The 18,799-nt window shown below is 44.1% G+C and overlaps 2 protein-coding genes across 6 annotated transcripts in view; both read left to right on the top strand.

Moving 5' to 3' along the window:
* The window catches only part of kat6a (K(lysine) acetyltransferase 6A), a 48,224-nt gene extending 41,828 nt beyond the window's left edge, over positions 1–6,396 (top strand). For all 5 annotated transcript variants that reach the window (XM_084055908.1, XM_084055907.1, XM_084055906.1 and 2 more), the window contains exon 17: positions 465–6,396. In XM_084055908.1, coding sequence (XP_083912034.1) covers positions 465–3,883 — 3,419 coding nt within the window. In that variant the 3' untranslated portion in view covers positions 3,884–6,396. The remainder of the gene's footprint in view (positions 1–464) is intronic.
* A 1,914-nt stretch (positions 6,397–8,310) lies between these two features.
* On the top strand, positions 8,311–18,281 carry ap3m2 (adaptor related protein complex 3 subunit mu 2). Its single transcript, XM_084055923.1, has 9 exons — positions 8,311–8,386; positions 9,976–10,260; positions 10,390–10,561; positions 11,302–11,439; positions 12,272–12,357; positions 12,629–12,762; positions 14,143–14,350; positions 15,260–15,404; positions 15,925–18,281. Exons 2-9 carry the CDS (start codon positions 9,988–9,990, stop codon positions 16,023–16,025), a joined length of 1,257 nt encoding a protein of 418 aa, XP_083912049.1. The 5' UTR covers positions 8,311–8,386; positions 9,976–9,987; the 3' UTR covers positions 16,026–18,281.
* The last annotated feature ends 518 nt before the right edge of the window (positions 18,282–18,799 follow it).

Here is an 18,799-nt window from a genome sequence, read left to right as displayed (position 1 = left end):
ATTGTCCGGCAGTATCTGTAGAAAGCCATGTTTCTATGTACTGTTCTGTGTTCAGATCCGGTCTAGAGCCACAACTCACATACATGCATGACACGCACACAGACAGTTTTCCGTATCCTCTCTAAAGTGGATCGGTAGAAAAGGGCAGAATGAGTAGCCATGCAAGTCAGGAACCGGACAATAAACAAGCGAACATCCAAACCTTTTAATAAACCTTCAAATGTCAATGTAATGATCGAACCTTTGGATGTTTGGGGCCAGCTCTAAAAGAAAGTAGAAGGTAGATTTGTCACCGTGAATAAAAGCATCAACATATATGAAGGAGGCATCACCAAATGACTAGTTTGAATATTCAGACACATTTTCGGTTATTCATCACACTTCAGTGTATAAGAACCTTTTGCCTTGTATCTACCTATATGTGAATGTTCATTCTGGTCAATCTCTTCTCTCCTCTCTGTCAGACCTCACCCCTGTCCTGAAACCTGTGTCCACACTTCCTGCGGCCCCTTCAGAGTCCACAGAGGCCAATCCTGAAGTTCCTGTCAAGAAGAAGAAAGGTTGGCCTAAAGGCAAGAGCCGTAAGCCCCTCCACTGGAAGAAACGTGGTCCAGGCAGGCCGCCGGGCAGCGGTTGTAAACAGCGGGCGGCTGCAGAGAGCCTGGCATCCGGAGTCCCTCCACCCACAAAGATCAGGATGAAACCTGGACGCAAGCCACAGAGCTGGTACCTGCAGCAGGCACAGGAGGAGGCAAAGAGGCAAGAGCAGGAGAGGCAGAGACCCATGGAGCAGCAGCAGTTAACGCCTGCCCAGCCGTCCCAGGTAGAGAACCGAGCTGCAAAGAGAGCCTGCAGAGCCAGCATTGACAGCGCCAACAAGCGCAAAGACACTGATGATGAAGACGACTATCCGCCCAAGCCCGTGGAGCAGAAGGTTCCCAAGAGGCGTGGCAGACCGCCCAAGAACCCTGCACTTCGCCAGCCACCTCCGCCCGCCCCCAAACCGCCTCCTGTTTCTGAGCCCGAGGAGGAAGAGGACGAGACCGAGAGGAGTTGTTGGGGTGACGACAAGCCCAGTCGTCCACCGTCCCGTCCCCTGCTCTCCCCTTCCTCGTCCTCCACCGTGGCGCCCCGGGGCCCTCTGTCCCAGGATGCAGAAATGGGTGACAGGGAGGAAGAGGAGGATGACGACGAGGGAGAGGAAGAGGAACCTGGAAACGGCAGACGACCGGAGGCTATGTCAGCATCTGGCAGCCGGCGTAGTGAAGACCATGACGCCGACGACGAGGGAGACGGACACCTGGAGGACAAGAGCATCAGCAGCAGTAGCAGCAGTAAGAAGAGGAAGAGCCAGGAGTCAGAGGAAGATGAGGAGGAAGATGATGAAGATGAGGAGGAAGAACCTGCCTCCCGCGCCAGCTCTCCTCCTGTCAAAGAGGAGCCTCAGGGTGGAGAGGCTTTTTTAGACCTGCAGGACAGTGCAACCCGCAACTATGTCAGCAAACAGGAGGAGGAGGAAGAGGAGGAGGAGGCTGAGGAGGAACCGCAGCCGCAGCAGGAGGTGAAGTGCCGGCCCTCCTCGGCTGACCCTGAGCAAGAAGAGAGGAGGCGCAGGGAGCAGGAGGAGTCGGCCGCGGCGGCCGCGGCTGTTGAAACGGTAACGGCAATCTCTGTGCCAGCAGAGCCCATGGAAATCCAGCCTCTTCACCCAGAGGACAAGGCAGTCTCACTGCTGATGGAGCCCCAGCACCCCCACCCTCACTCCCACCCTCACCAACAACACCCCGACTTCAAAGAGGAGCTGGGCCACCACCACCCTCACCACACCCATCACCACCACCACCCCCACCACTCCAATGAGCTGGACCTGGAAACGGTGCAGGCTGTGCAGTCTCTAACCCAGGAGACTGCACAGGATGAGGAGGCTGAGCCCCACCCACATCATGGAGCCTACCAGGACTGTGAGGAGACCCTGGCCGCTTGCCGCACACTGCAGAGCTTCAGCCACACAGGGGAGGCAGAGGAGGAGACTCTGGCTCTTGTGGATGAGTGTGGGACCTCCCAACACAGCAGCCCCCTGCCCAACACCCCTATGCCTCCCCTGCCCAACCAGTCTGTACGCTCGGTCAACAGCCCAGGGCTGCCTCCCGGTGTGATGTCGCCGGGGCCAGCAGGAGCACAGAGGGGAGGCACGCCTGGCCCAGCGGGGACACCGGGTGGAGGGGGAGGCGGAGGAGGAGGATACACCCAGATCACGCCGGAACATCCCAGCTCCCTCTCGGCCCCTTCCCAACAGAACATGGAGACATCCCCGATGATGGACGTGCCGTCGGTATCTGACCACTCCCAGCAGGTAGTGGACAGTGGCTTCAGTGACCTGGGCAGCATCGAGAGCACCACTGAGAACTACGACAACCCTAGCAGCTACGACTCCACCATGGGTGGAGCAGCCAGCGGGGCGGGCGGTGGTGGTGGAGGGGGAATGTCAGTGGCCGTTGCCGGTCCGGCCGCCTCAACCACTTCTGCTGCAGCTTCTGCCGGTTCTTCGTCCTCTAGTTCGGCCACACCCTCCTCTTCTTCCTCCCAGGCTAACAGCTGCTCCTTCGTCCCCACACCAGGCCTGGCGTCTTCCTCGGGCCCCGTGGGTTCACAACTCTCCATGGGCAGCTGCGGCCTCATACAGCAGACTGCACCGGGACCAAACAACGCTGGCCCGGGAGCCAATAATGGAGGAAATGCTGTACCACAGCCCCCGCCACCCCCATCCAACACCCCGAACTGCGGCATTAAATCTCCCCAGAGCTGTGTGGTCATTGAGAGGCCACCCAGCGCCAACCAGCAGCAGCAGCAGCAGCAGCAGCAGGCACCACAGAAGAAGGTGTCTCATCAACAACCCCCTCCTCAACAGCAGCAACAACAACCTCCCAACCCTCAGCCCCCGCCCTCCGCACTGCCACCCCAACAGCAACAGCAGTCCCTGTCTCAGTGCAGTATGGGTAATGGCTTTTCTTCCACTCCCATGATCATGGAGATCCCAGAAAGCGGGGGTGGGGGAGGAGGCCGAAGCCTGTATGAACGCATGGGTCAAGACTTTGGCACGGGGGGATACCCTCAGCCCTCGGCTACCTTCAGCCTGGCCAAGCTCCAGCAACTCACCAACACTATCATGGACCCCCACTCCATGCCCTACTCCCACTCCGCGGCCGTCACGTCCTATGCCACCAGTGTGTCTCTGTCCAACCCAGGGCTGGCTCAACTTGCCCCCTCCCCCCACCCTCCCCTCTCCCAGGGACAGTCCACCATGACCATGACCAGCCCTCCCAACCTCAGCTCTGGGTCCATGAACTTGGGGTCGCTGCAGTTGCAGTGTAACATGCCTGGCACCAATATTGGCCTGCCGCCTCCTCCTCACACTCAGCGCTTACAGGGCCAGATGGCCACGGTGAAGGGTCACATCTCCATCCGCTCGAAAGCCACACAGCAGCTGGCCCCGGCCCCACACCAGCAGCAGCTGTACGGCCGCAGCTCCGGTGCCGTGGCTATGCAGGGCACACCGCGAACCCTGGCTGTGCAGCGTGGCATGATGCCCAACCTGATGCCTGCCCCGTCAGCCTACAATGGCATGAATATGACGCCCCTTAATGCCATGTCAGCTGGGTACCGCATGCCCCAGCCGATGATGAACAGCGGTTACCATGGTAATCCGCCCTACATGAACCAGCCAGCCCAGTACCCCATGCAGATGCAGATGGGCATGATGGGAGGACAGGGTTACCCACAGCAGCCTATGCAGCCCAATCACCACGGCAACATGATGTACACGGGCCCCACTCATCACAGCTATGCCGGTGTGCCCAAGCAGTCACCTTACATGAGCAGATGAGCATCTGAAGAACAAACTGCAAAAAATAAAACTTCAGCCAGGGGGGCATGGCAGGCCAGCGCTCATACTGAGCTGTATTCTTAAATATTGTACCGTGACTCTCATTCACCCTCTCTACAGCCGCAACAGGCACAAGAGACGGGACAGAGAGAGAGTTGGAGAGAAAGAGAGAGAGGGTCTTTGGCTTTCTTGTATTTCTATGTTGTCATTTTGTTCCATTCAGTCAGACTTCCCCCCCCTCCCCCCCAGCCAGTTGTTTTATGGGAGGCAGCTGGCAGAATAGCTTTGTGTTTGCGTATACCGACCTTTAAGCACCCGATGTGAGGCCTATACACTTCTCTCCGAAACGTTTTTTCAAGTAGACCAACGGTGTGCCTACTTCCGCCTGGTGTCAGTGGTTCACGCAACACATGGGAGGAGAGATGAGGAGCAAGAGAAAGAGGGGGAAAAAGACAGACTATACGGGAGGGACCTCAAAATGAGGAAAACATTCAAAACGCGGTTAACTGAATATATTCAACCATGCACACAATCTTTTAAATGACATAGGAAGCCTTATCTTAAAAAAGAGACAATGAGACATTGTAGATGGACTGTTTTGTTTTATGTTTTTTTAAAACAACTTTTTATTTTTTATTTTCATTTGTTTCATCAACGTTTAGTTGTAACGGAAATACTCCTATACTACGCTCATACACTTGGGTGTCCATACGTGCGTGGCGTCCATGGAGCAGTGGTTTGCTCTTTCACCAAATAAAACATCTGCGTCTCCCGTCTGCACTCCGAGAGGGAGAGGAGCTCACATGGTTGTAGACACAACATGCATAGAAGCAAGGCCTTCAGCCCATGTGAGGAATAAGCCAGTTTCCTGATTTCTGTCTTCCTGAATGGACGCCGCATGTGTGTCTATCGATGCACAGCTAAATAGAAACAGGAGACAGGTGAGCAGGGTCATGTTTGATGGATAGTATGTCGCTAAAATAAAAGAAGTAGCAGTTTTCATTTGTTTTGTTTTACAATATGCCGCCGTTCTGAGAAACATTTTAGATGTAAATATTCTGGTACTTCCTAATAATCCAGCAGCAGCACACACATACACACTCTAGCTGTCTCCCTCTGGTGGCCAGCACTTTTAAGTGCTACTCTTTTTTTTCTTTTTCTTTTTTCTTTTTTATATATCTCACTCCACTGACAAATTCTTTATATATAATGTCAGCCCTTTAGCAGTTTGGGGGAGGGGGCTACAGAATGAATCGTGGAAATCCTGCCTTAAGGCAAATCAGTTGCTAATAACAGTAGCTGAACACAACCCCCTCCCTCCACTCCCCTCAATTAAGTGTTGATGACCCAGGACGGTCCAGGGGTTCTATTTTTGAATGGCGTTTCTTCTGTTCAAACTTTAAAACTCTGCACTCCCATTGGTTGGTGACAGGGTGAGGGGCAGTTCATCCTTCAGCAGAGGTGTGCCTACTGTACATGCATCTTGTGTATTACTGGCCCCTCCCACAGACCACACACTGCCTCAAACGGGGTTAGTGTGTGTGTGTGTGGTGTTGGTGGGGTCCTGGTTGGTTAAAGGTGTTAGATGGGAGGGTTGGAGGAGTTGGACCCAGTTGCTCCATGTTCCAGTATTCAGAGTCAAAACCATTTTTTTTCCTCCTTACAGACCAGATGTTTTCATATTTTATTTGTGTGTATTGATCTGTTCTGTTTTGTTTCTCTATGAATTCTACCTGACTGGGCAGCTTTCTTTTGACACAAGCTGACTCTTTTTCGACTTTAGGAAGAAAAAAATATATTGTAGAGAGAAAATGTTTTTTCTATAATATACAATGGAAAAATTCTGACATTGATATTGGTACTGTCATTTTTTTCACTTCTGTTTCAGGAACAAAATCAATACATATTTTTTAGCTCGACTTCTTGGGGTAATAATTACTAAGAAATTCAAAACGAAAAAAAATTACCACTCACTTTTAGTGACTTTAAGATGCCTTTAACCTCTCCATTCCATCTCATCTCTAGAGTTTTTCTATCTTTGTGTAGTATATTAATGCTATTTTAAACAAAAGGAAAAAACGGATATCTAAAGGTCACTTAGCGTTCTTTTCTTTTTTTTATTTTTATTTTTTATTTTTGACTTTGTGTGTATAGGATGACTTCCTTACATTTAAGAGGCATGTAAAAATGAGCTCAGTATATTTCTGTCTGTTTATATCGCTTCCCTTTTTGTATCCTTTGTAATTGTACATGGTGCGTTGTAAGCTAAGAGAGCGCAAAATAAAAAGAGAGAAGGACCGATGGCCGGGCACGCAGTGAAGGTTGAGTTGCACTCGGCACTGCCTCGACTCTCTACTTTGTCCCTGTATGTATTTCTCATTTATTCGTTTGTTTGTTTTTGTTTCCTTTCTTAGCAAGTACTTTCAAAGAACTCTGTACATTTTAACATAAAACAAAAATAAATTATGTTGAGCCATTTATGTTTCATGGTGGCTTCTTCAGTTCTGATGTGATTCAAGTCTGTTCCATTTCTGATCAGCTCAACGAAGATAAGACACATTTTAAGATGTACTAAATGAATAATTGACGGAAATAATTTAGATATGTATACCTCACACAGGTCCCAAAATGATGAGCCCATACCAAGCATTTGTCTTGGAAATGTCTTCTGATGAATTTTGGTCTGGCTCACCATTATTTTCTTGAGTTTCCGGTTTTGAAAGCCTCAACTGTAGTGTCACTGTGTAGGGAAGATAGTTATTTCTGTTATTTCTATAGGCATACTCGGATGGTAATCATTGCCATATAGTGTTTGTTCAGTGGGTTTAGCGGGTCTCCCCATCTCTCCAGCTCTTTAGTAAGTAATTTTTCAGGTGGGACACCACTTTCATCCAGTTCCTATTTTGTTTGCTCCCCCCATGACTTCCAATTTACTGACTACTTATTTATCATGCATCATGTATGAGTTCTCCCCTGACGTGAAAATGAATTTCTGATGACTATAGAGCTATTTGCCTCTTATTTTAACAAAGCAATGTCACTTGCAGGACTGAACCATTAAACCCTGAAAGTATCTGTTTAACCACTTTAACCATTATTTTATACTTTGGCTCTTCAAAAATAGCAGATCTACAGCTCATAGCACGTCACTTTGTGCCACGCTATGAGCTTGTAGATCTGCTATTTTTGAAAAATCTTGAAATATTTTGTAAATATATTTATTTAAGCAAACATTTTTAACTCAAATCTTTGCTTCTGGTGGTCCCTGGAACAAAATATTGTGAGATGGGGGTCGGCGGCCAAATACATCATTTTGGTGGTCCTTGACATGAAGAAGTTTGAGCACCACTGACTGAACATAAGCTTTTCAGAATTATTTAGGATTTAGAAAACATTTTTTGAATCGACCTCAGGTCTTAATGGGATAAGAAAGAATAACTATATGATTATAAATATAATACAATGATGTATAAATGATTGTTTTGACGCTGTGAGTCTAAATGGTGATGGATGGGCTCCAACATCTCATCTGTTTTCATCTGTATCCCCTGCAGAGCAGCTGAACAAGATGAAATCTGATACTGGATACAAAATGTCAGACCAACTTTATCGTTCGGCCAATCAACAGGCAGCCTCGGCGGTGTTTACTGAATACTGTCCAATCACAGCCCAGCCAGGAGCAAAAGACTGACCCACTTCCGTATCGTTCACCAATGCCAGTGTTGCCAGGTCTGCTTATTATATGCGACTTTGGGCGTGTTTTTCTGTAAAGACGTTGCTTGTAAATATTGGTTGGTTGCGTTTTTTTGGGCTTGTTTCTAAAGTGTAGTTGGGCTTGCTGTCTAATGTTGTTTAAACCAGTGTTTCTCAAACATTTTCATGTCAAGGACCCCCATATTAATATGTATCTGTGCTAGGGGCCCCGGACCCGCCCATACAAGATGTGTTTTTAAAATGTTTTTTAAAAAAAAAGTCAAATAGCAGATCTACAAGATCTACGAGCTTATAGATTGGTTATATTCAATTAGCCGATAAAGGGCTCATCATGTAGCCCAGTTGCTTTTGGGCTGTTGTTCTTATAGACCTGGTTGAGTATTTCTCTCGCAAAATCTGGCAACACTGCAAATGGCTCTTTTCAATGGGTGGGGTTTGTTCCAATTTCAGTACCTGATTGGTCGACTCTGTTGTCAAGCTTCCCAACAGGATTAAGCTCCATCTCGACTGGGATCGATTCACTTTGCAGTTTGCTGATCCGGTCTGGGCTTAGTGCGGAAACTGTGCGTGCATGCACGCGTGTGTGTATGTGCAAATGACCGGATACAGTAAAGGGTTACGGACCGGATCCGAGCACTGAGCAGTAAATAGAAACTCGTGCTGCGGAAAGCCTGGTGGTGACGTGAGGTTACGTTAGCTCCACCCACCTAACGGGGAAGGAACGACGGCCTCTTTATCTTTCATTCAGAAAAGGCGAAAGGCGAGACAAAACCGTAAATTGAGTCTACGGTGAGTAATTGGTGATTTAACAACTAAATACGTAGCGAGCTGTTAAAAGAACAAACAAATGGTATCATTGTTGTTAACGACGGTATAGCTGTTTCCCATCATTGGCTGTGTGTATCACGGGAGCTGTCACAAGACTGTGAGGGAGGAGGAGGGATGTTTATATTCTCTGACTGAGATGAGGGCCTCTATGGCCTTGGAAGACATCTAGCTAGCAGACAGTTAACTAATATGTATTCATGTTGTATCATTAAGTCTATGCGACGTATAAAGCAGCTGGTTAGCAAATTAACTATTGACACCCGATAGCCGTGTCGCATATTTAATGAATTCGCCCGGTATCACCTTTCCCTTCCTCCGACACACAACTTACTTATACGACGACTTGCTACTAGTTTAAAGCTGTTATCTGTTACATTAGGCCATATGTCTATTTGGCAGAACATGCAAGACTGCCCCCATTCTCTGATTTGAGCCCATGCCCCATGGTACTACAGAACCATCGTTTATGCCATATGACTCGAGCATCATGTGAGGGAAGAAGGGACTTCATTATTAATCCTCCTTTCATCTCTGGTAGCATCTTGGAATGAGTGAATTTTTAAATGGGGATCATTTAGGACTTTATGGTGCTCCATGACGTGAGAAATACAGCTGCAGCTAATCAAATAATAATAATAATAATAGGTGTGTTAGGTTGACTATACTTGCACATTGGTACACCGTTCACCCATCACTCTGGGAACACCTACATTTAACACACCCATTATTAATTGTATCAGCTGCAGAGCTCTGTTGCTTACTAACCTGCCATGTCTTTAATTAGCTGTGTTGCTTATTAGCCGAATGTCTTTAAAATGCTATACTGTAGTTTTTAACCTGAAACTGAAAAAAACTATAAAATCAGCCTAGGGTTTCACAACAATGGGAATAAGCTCTTGAGATGTTTTCTGTTTGTATCCTTTTGACGGATATGCACAAATACACACAGTATGTTGACATATACTATATATGCATTTTGTGGCAATACAAACCTCAGTCAATCCATCAATGAGGGTATGGTTGCTGTCACACATATGCATTGGAAACTTGTACCCAAAGCCAACACAAGGCAAGGCATCAAATGTTGATGGCTGTGCCGGTTTTCCGGTGGTGTAGTTTGACTTGCGATGTAGTGGTTGGCTCAATGAAAGAAAACTACAAGCTGAATACCTGTCAAGTGGGGTCAACCCCTACGCTTCTTTCCTGTTGGTTGACACTTGGTCAAAGTTCACCAGTGGTGAACTCCAAGTTTCAGACTCATTGAAATCCACCCTTTGCTCCCATAGAATGGGGAAGTGAACGGCAGGCTGACGCTTGTGATGTGACCATACCTTTATTACATGGCTTTGTTATTTTGGCCACTGAACCTGTGATGTATAAGTTACACTGCGGCTTGACACTGATCCAACTAGTCCCAATTCAAGACATCTTGTATTGGTCTTCTAAATGCTCACTGACTGACCATCTGTAACATGTATAAAGTTTCCCTGTTGTCTAATGAAATGTACCTTTATCTTTACCTTACTTTCTTAATGGCTTCCATCTCTCAGCCTCCAGCCAAAATGATCCACAGCCTGTTCTTGGTCAATGCCTCTGGTGATATCTTCCTGGAGAAACACTGGAAGAGTGTTGTCAGTCGCTCTGTGTGCGACTACTTCTTCGAAGCTCAGGAGCGCGCCACGGAGCCAGAGAACGTGCCGCCGGTGATCCCGACACCGCACCACTACCTCATAAATGTGCTCCGCCACCGTATCTACTTCGTGGCCGTCATTCAGAGTGAAGTGCCTCCGCTCTTCGTCATCGAGTTCCTCCACAGGGTTGTCGACACGTTCCAGGTATATTTACCCCCAGAATCTTCATTTGTTTGTGTTCTCCAGAGCCAGCAATTAACCAATTTTTGTCTTTGACTTGAATGATTAGGCTATTGATTGAGTTCCTCATCCCTTCCTTGTGTTTGTTATTAGGACTATTTTGGAGTGTGCACAGAGGCTGCCATCAAGGACAATGTTGTGGTGGTATATGAGCTGCTGGAGGAGATGCTGGATAATGGCTTCCCGTTGGCCACCGAGTCCAACATTCTCAAAGAACTCATCAAACCTCCAACCATCCTCCGCACAATGGTCAACACCATTACAGGTACAGGGGATTACGTTTTTTATTAAAGCCGATTAGCCATGCCTAATGATGGCAGACTGGTTAGGACCGCTCCACCTGCAGACTTTCACATTATCTTCAGCTGATCTGGGGTCAGATCCTGCCAGTGCCTTCTCCCTTGTGCCCACTTCATCATCCCCTACTCTGTTGTCTGAATTTGTTTTACTGAGCGAGACAACATGGAGGAGGCACAGATGACAAGGCTCTTGTTGGGCACATGGACACAGAGGTTTTGATGACTTCGGGGTCGTAGTCATTGAAACCGTAATCTATAAAGATATCGTTTTAACAATTGTTCTACCTCAAGTGGATGGAGTCCACACCACAACTATAACAAAGACAACGGTCAACAATATAGTTATATTTATAGTGCTTGGTGTGCATGGCCCTTACTCCATCACTAGGCACTGAAACTTAACATGTACAGTATGCCGACAGGCCTCAGAGGCTTTTACTCCAGAATTAACCAAACACGTATGTTTTATTATCAAACCAAACGGTAAATTGTGTGTGTGTTTGCTTTGGCAATGTAAACGTATGTTTTCTCATGCCAATAAAGCCCTTTGAATTGAATTGAATTGTGTCCACCCCACTTTGTGGACATCAAAAGTATGACTGTTATCCCAAGTGGGGCACCTGGCCGGTAGTAGATTGTGGAAAATGGCATAGTAGAGTGAAAAACATTCTGTTCATGTTACATTTGTTTTGTGTTTGTTTTACAGGCAGTACAAATGTAGGAGAACAGTTGCCCACAGGCCAGTTGTCAGTGGTGCCATGGCGACGGACGGGTGTGAAATACACTAACAATGAGGCGTACTTTGACGTAGTAGAGGAAATTGATTGCATCATTGATAAGTCAGGTACATTGATTGATTGATTGAATACTTTATTAGTCAGAAATGTAAACAGCACGAGGTACAGTCAGACATTAAGGCTAAAAGGATAACACAAAAAAGTCCTGGGGACTTGTTTCCATTGTGGAAGAAAATGTATATATATTTTTTCCAAGTAGTTAATATTACATTACTATTACAGGATACTGTTACTATTGGTTACTTTTAGCATTGTTCTACCTTGTATTATTAGTAATAGAATTAGTAGCAGTAACAATAGCAGAAGTAGTAGCAACAACAGACATATCTGAATTATTGTTAGCAGCAGTAGAAGCAATTGTAGTTGAAGGAATACTTCACCCCCAAAATGACTATTTTCTACCAATCCATGGATAATTCGTTTTTGTCACATTCCTGCTCCATGAATGAAGAAATGCTTAATGAATTAAAGACACTAGGGGTCCAAGATTTAGAATGGCAAAACGGGTTCAACACAAGCTGAGTTCGCACAACTTGAGGTGTGCTCCTTGTTGATGCGTGAGACTGTTTACACTGGAAGTGTTGTAAATGGACATTTGGATACTAAAATACTGGATACTTGGATTATACTTTGAGAGTTGTGTGGGAGTTTATAAACATAATCATTTATATAGTTTTAGTTAGTTAATTTTGCTCAGCTGGTTTCTTCAATTCATCAAATATTTTCTTCGTATTTGGATTCTTCATTCACCATAAATGAATGCAACATAAATTCTACATGAATTCAGGGCTTCATGGGGGGAGTAATTAAAAGTCATTTTGGGGTTAAAGTATCCCTTTAATAAATGTTCGCATGATTTCCCTGCATCTCCAATGTCAGGTTCCACCATCACAGCAGAGATCCAGGGAGTGATTGATGCCTGTGTTAAGCTGACAGGAATGCCTGACCTCACCCTCTCATTTATGGTGAGTTCAGTGACCCTTTCGTCAGAATGTGGCATCAATATACAGGTGTCAGAAATATGAATAGTTTATGACTGTTTAATTATATTAAAAGTTGTCTATCTAGCATTTTTCTAATGGGCGTTATTTATGGAGTGTGTCCTGCACAAAAATGACACAAACGCACCTGGCAATCATTGAAAATTATACAGTGTGTGTGCACAATTAATCATTTAATAATAAATCGACCCTTCCTCTTTCACCCATATGATCCTCTATTCCTTTCATCTCCCAGAATCCTCGACTGCTGGATGATGTCAGTTTCCACCCCTGTGTACGGTTCAAGCGTTGGGAGTCGGAGAGGATCCTGTCCTTCATCCCTCCCGATGGAAACTTCAGGCTGCTGTCCTATCACGTCAGCTCACAGAAGTGAGTCCGTTAACTCTTCTGTTTATCTCTCAAATAATGCACTTACTGCCTCTTTGTGAATTATGTTGTGAAAAATAAATGGAAATGCGTATCTTTTCCTAGCTCCTCTCTCTTATAGAGGTGTTGATATGGTGTGGTCAGCACCTAAATTACTAGCAGTGAAATGGTGTACCTAGCTCTAAACAAAAGTCACCACTCGTTCAGTCAACACAACTGCTTACACAGACTGACATCATTCATTGTTGTCTGCCGTCTCCACCCTGTAACCACCAAGTAATATATTCATATCATGTGTACTGTGTATTTACATGATGCCTGGAGTATCACCTGTAGTTACAACAGTAACACTGAACAAAATGAAGCAACATATTGCACACTAGTAATGCGGGTAATATGAGCCCATTAGTCAAATTGTAAGTTGGTTACTATAGAGTTTTGTAGTGAACCTTTCTTGGAGACCAGGACAGAGGTGTATGATGTACGTAGAGATATTTTTTGTATAGCTCCACCACTTCAAATTAATATTAACTCCATGGGTCAAAATGGTTTTGGATGCACTCAATTAACATGTAATATTTTCCAATTATTCCAAGAATTACAAAGTGCAAAACGTAACAGAAGGTAGGGCTGCACAATGAATTGTATATTAATTGAGATCACAATTTTGTCTGTTGCAATAAGCTAATCGAATACTGCATTCCATTTAGTATAGGATTGGGACAATAACTCATTACCGCTTTATTTGCTGCATACCGCGGGGTTGAGCTCATAACTGCAATTTATGAAACTGTTATTTGTTTTGCTGATGGACGTTTCAGGAGTGCATGTGGTGTGTGATAAATGTAAGATTAGCTTTCCATATTTACACAATAATTGTTTAGTTATAATCACTGACTGTCTTGTATGTGCAAGGGCTTTTGGGGAGAAAAAAAACATTCACTTCAGCTTGGCAAGGGGGAGGTTCTATGGGAGATGTCTTTTGTGTGTGTCCGATTATTAATTATGTCTTTGCTTGAGTACTTGATATCTACACATCCTCTCTCGCTCTCTCGCTCTTATGTGTGCCTAGACACACATACAGTATGTGCACACACGGAGGCGCTTTCTCACAGGTGCAGTTTTATAATGGTTTTCTTGGCAGTGGCCTACTTCAGACAGAAAACAGTGCCATTGTTTTACGTTTTAAAAATCGAATTAGGCCTATAATTGCAGTTGGGACCACAGATTCAGTTTTACATTGTAATTCTATCAATCACAATTCATAATTGCAGTCACAGTATAAACTAAATTAATTTATATTAGCATTTTGTCGTAATTATGCAGCCCTAACAGAATATTATAATGATTATAATACACCCACAACTTTTCTCTGTTGTCCAGTCTCGTGGCCATCCCAGTTTACGTTAAACACAACATTACCTTCCGTGAGGGAAGCTCCCAGGGCCGGTTCGACCTGACGCTGGGCCCCAAGCAGACCATGGGCAAGGCAGTGGAGTCCGTGCTGGTCAGCAGCCAGCTTCCCCGTGGGGTCCTCAACACCAACCTCAACGCCACCCAGGGAACATTCACCTTTGACCCAGTTACCAAGGTAGTCATGATGGAGCATGGGTGTATGTGTATGTTAACCTATTTGGGTGTATGAGACGGAGAGACTGTGCATGTTGTTGAGTGTGTATGCCCCAGGTGACTGTATGGAGTAGTAGTAAATAAATGGCTAGCACACTATCAACAGGCCTGAAGGGAGGTATCGAGGGGAGGACGCATTTGTCAGTGTGTGTGTTTGTGTGTGTGTCTTTTCATTTCTTTTAATAGTGCTTTTCTCATAGCGACTTAAAGTGCAAGATCTAACTAACTAACTCTAGTCAACCAATTAATTGGTGCTAATTAAAAGGTTTTAGCTATTGGATTGCGTGACTATATCCTGGAACTGTATACCCCTCCCAGCAAAAACAAACTGTTCTACAATATCCAGCAGACAGAGTTGGGTTGTTAGAAGAGATGTGGAGCCTACTAACCTACAGTTCAACAATAAATTGCTTTGAATTTAAATGTACTGCAATGCTCTACATATTCCACACAACAGCTCTAAGGCATAATAACATATTTTAATGTTGAAAATGAGTGGCATTCCCTTTTTTAAGTGAGTATACAATTCTGAAACAAATAATAACTTTGAATTTTCCTTTTATTTGAGATCTACTTGTTTTATATTAACATTTTATAGCTAGTGACAGTGCGGGGCTGATAATATTGGTCATTTCAAACCATGTTGGTCCAGTTGGGTGTAAGGAGCAGCACTGTCCCTAGGGGCCACCAGCAGGGCGTTTAGTTTAGTCTTGTTACACTCAACTGAAGATTTTGCTGTGAACCATTAAGTACATCATGCTACCAGGAGTCTGGTGGACATTTTGCAATCTGTTTTGCGGTTGGGGTTTGGAATAAACCCCAAACAATCAGATTTGGGAATTAAAGTGTTGATGTCTTGTGTTTTGCACAGTTGTTGACGTGGGATGTTGGGAAGATTAACCCTCAGAAGCTGCCCAGCCTGAAGGGCTCCATGAGTCTGCAGGCTGGAGCCTCCAAACCAGACGAGAATCCCAGCATCAACATTCAGTTCAAAATACAGCAGATGGCCCTCTCAGGTATACACACACACACACACACACACACACACACACACACACACACACACACACACACACACACACACACACCATTAACATTTTTTTTTTTTTTATTTTTTTTACTTAATTTCCCAAACTTGGCATCAGCATTCAAATTTGACTGGTTGGTTAATAACACATTATTCTGTGATGTGACGAACTGAGAAAACATCATTATTACATATAATTACTTTACAGCCATTTTATTTTCATCAATGTAAAATGAATTGACCCGAGCCCTGACACACACACACACACACACACACACACACACACACACACACACACACACACACACACACACACACACACACACACACACACACCCATAAACAGGCACAATTACACTTGCCATCAGCTGTCATCTCAACTGACCACCAACAAAGTGACACTAGATGGCGCCAGCTCCAACAAAGACTGCGACGGTGAACAAAACAGAGTTGCATCAAAACCTGTCTTGGTAAATTACACTTTTCTGTGTGTCTCTTCCTTTTAACAGGCCTGAAGGTGAATCGGTTGGATATGTATGGAGAGAAGTACAAACCTTTTAAGGGCATCAAGTACATGACCAAGGCTGGCAAGTTCCAGGTCAGGACATAGAGTGTCATTGCTCTGTGGACGTCAGACTAAACCACAACTTGACAGAGGGGAGTGTCTCGATGGAGGGAAGCAGACGAGGAAGCAATGGTACATTCCCAATGTACACATTTCAGGATTTGTGCACACACACTCCCCCTTATCTGTTACGAATGGAGTCACACATTAAACCTAATAAAGTAAAAGTCAAATATACAGTTGCAATATTAGTTTGGTTCTGGTTTGAAAATTTGGTTCGAACCTGATCCAAAATGTCCGTCCAAAGTGGTCCTGGGGAATTGCAAAGAATATTACTGTTGACACATTTTTTACCAATCAATTGAGGATAACCATGTTTTTCAATAATATTTTTAAACCCGAGTCTGACCCAAATCTGGACAAAATTTATTAGAAAGTCAGGCTTACCCAATCAGAGCCCTTTGGGTTGAGAATGGTCTTGTCCAGTTTTAATTTCAAGTTCTAAAATGAATAAGGAAGGCCATTTTCTCATAGTGTACTGTATTCATTTTCATTGTAAGTGGTGTAAGTGACCCTTTCCTTAACTTTCCTGTGGTCTTATTTTTTCCCATTCGAGTTGCTTCTGACAGATGTGTGCTGGTGACTATTTCTTCCCATCATCATAAGGAATTATCCTTCAGTCGATGCAAAGTGCAATGTTCACAACATACAGTTTGCTACATTTCATGTCCAGATCATACAATTGCAGCGCACGTAAAGTCACCTTTTCTGAAGGAATGTACGATAAAAGAAAGCTGGTGTCTGGTATTGGGCTAATACTAGGTCAGAATATCAGTAACAGAAGGTTTGTTACCAAATAAAAGCAAAGCAACTTGATTTTCTGCCTTTTTTTAGACTCAGGAGGAGGTTAATAGACAAATAGCTTGGATTGCACTTGTTTTTGTTCAGTGACCTCAAACTATGAGAACCTGTATTCTTGGCTAAAAGTGGTCACTATTCAGTGCTCTAAACTGGTAATGGCTGTCATGAAATTAAAAGAAAGATCATGTGCAATTTGAGGTTGAAAGTTTGACAATGTCAGTTTTTCTTGCAAATCGTGTTCATAATCTCATTCCTACCTTTCTTTATAACGGTCCTAGTTTTTCATTTTAGAGTAACTACTGTCTGCTCCTTGGAGAAACCTCAGACCGCTATGAGTGAGAAAGTTCTGGCCTTCAACTCCAATGTCTTTCAGTTTTTGTACAATTCCTCTATTCTTTCTTCTTATTTTTTTTTCTACTGTTACTCCTTTGTTTATTTCCAACATTCCATTTCATTGTTATCGTCTTGGTTTCTCTCTCCAATAATGCGATGAGTTTGGCACCAGGCCAATGGAGACAGCAGCCCTGGCAAGTGAAATTCTCCTTGAGTATGTTTGTTTGAAAAGTACACTGTCACATCGTTTGTCAACCAGTGGATCAAGACCCAAAAATTGAGATCTGACAGGGTTGTTTGGTCTGACTCCATTAGCAAGACAAAATTTGGTTGTCAGTATTGAACCGTTGACAACCATTGTTCTACCTAATCTGTTGGTATAGACATTTTTCCTTTTTTCTTTTGCTAATCAAAACTACTGAAGTTGTATTTCCACAAGTGTTTGCTGATTTCTTGTAAGATTTTAGGTATGTCTTCTACTGTACCTATTTTATTCATCTCACTAACTGAAATGGTTATTTATTTGAAGTGACGATTGATAACTGAAATGTGATCCGACTGCTGAAGAACCACGCCTTGAATGCTGGGCAGCCCAGGGCAGTGGCTTGGACCTGTTCTCTGTGTACACTGAACTATGTTGCTTTCAGTCTGACGTATTTACATGCACAATGTATTCTAGACACTTTCTCAACATGGCAATGAAATACACTTGTTAATGTTTTCCCTCATAATAAAACTATTTAGCTATGAAACAATAATTGGAATGATATCAGAATACTCAACTGTTAAATAATACTCTCATACATTTATGCTGACTATTCTAAGTCCCTATTATAGCCAAGTGTTGTGTTACATTGTCTTGGGGCAAGACACTGACTTCCACCTGTGCACTATTAGCAAGCCACTGCAGAAGAGTCTCACCAAAATGGCTAAAGTAAATAGAATATCAATATGCATGTAAACGCACTGACTGACTGACTACATATTGCAGTGTAATGGAAATGTAACCTGTTGAATTTAAGGCAGGTGTTTTTTTTTGTTTACAGCTTTTTGTTTGTGTGTTTGTCCCAGAAGTTTTACAATAGGAATAAAGAAAACAAGGTCTGAAGTGCTATATCTGAGTGGTGATAAAGTTAATTGATGGAAATGCATGGACCTGTGTTACGTTACTAATTGCAGGTTACTTGGAAAATATCTGATTTCATTGATAATCTTTCATATTGCAATTAATATTTTTTATCACAAACTACTTATTCCAAAAAGCAAAAAATGGCAGAAATGTGGGATACCCACATACGTCTTTTGAGGTTAAAGGGAATATACACTCTAAAATGCAATTTTCAACTTATTAATATAATACCGGTGCCCAACTCGAGAACGATGCAAACTGAGTGCCACTTATTGTATTGTAACGACTGGTCGGTTTCTGATCTGAAGGAGTAGACAACTTTTCATTCAAAAAGCAGATATATAATATAGCATCAGAATCATTTTAACCACTTTATCCATTTGTCTATTCAAAAACAGCAGAGCTCACAGCGAGTCACTTTGTGCATGCTGCAAGCTTGTAGATCTGCTTTTTTTTTTTTAAATATCGAACACAAATCTTCTCATCTGGCTGACGG

This window comes from Gymnoscopelus microlampas (assembly GCF_963454915.1).
Source record: "Gymnoscopelus microlampas genome assembly, chromosome: 4".
Lineage (NCBI taxonomy): Eukaryota > Metazoa > Chordata > Actinopteri > Myctophiformes > Myctophidae > Gymnoscopelus > Gymnoscopelus microlampas.
This window is presented reverse-complemented; position numbering and strand designations above follow the sequence as displayed.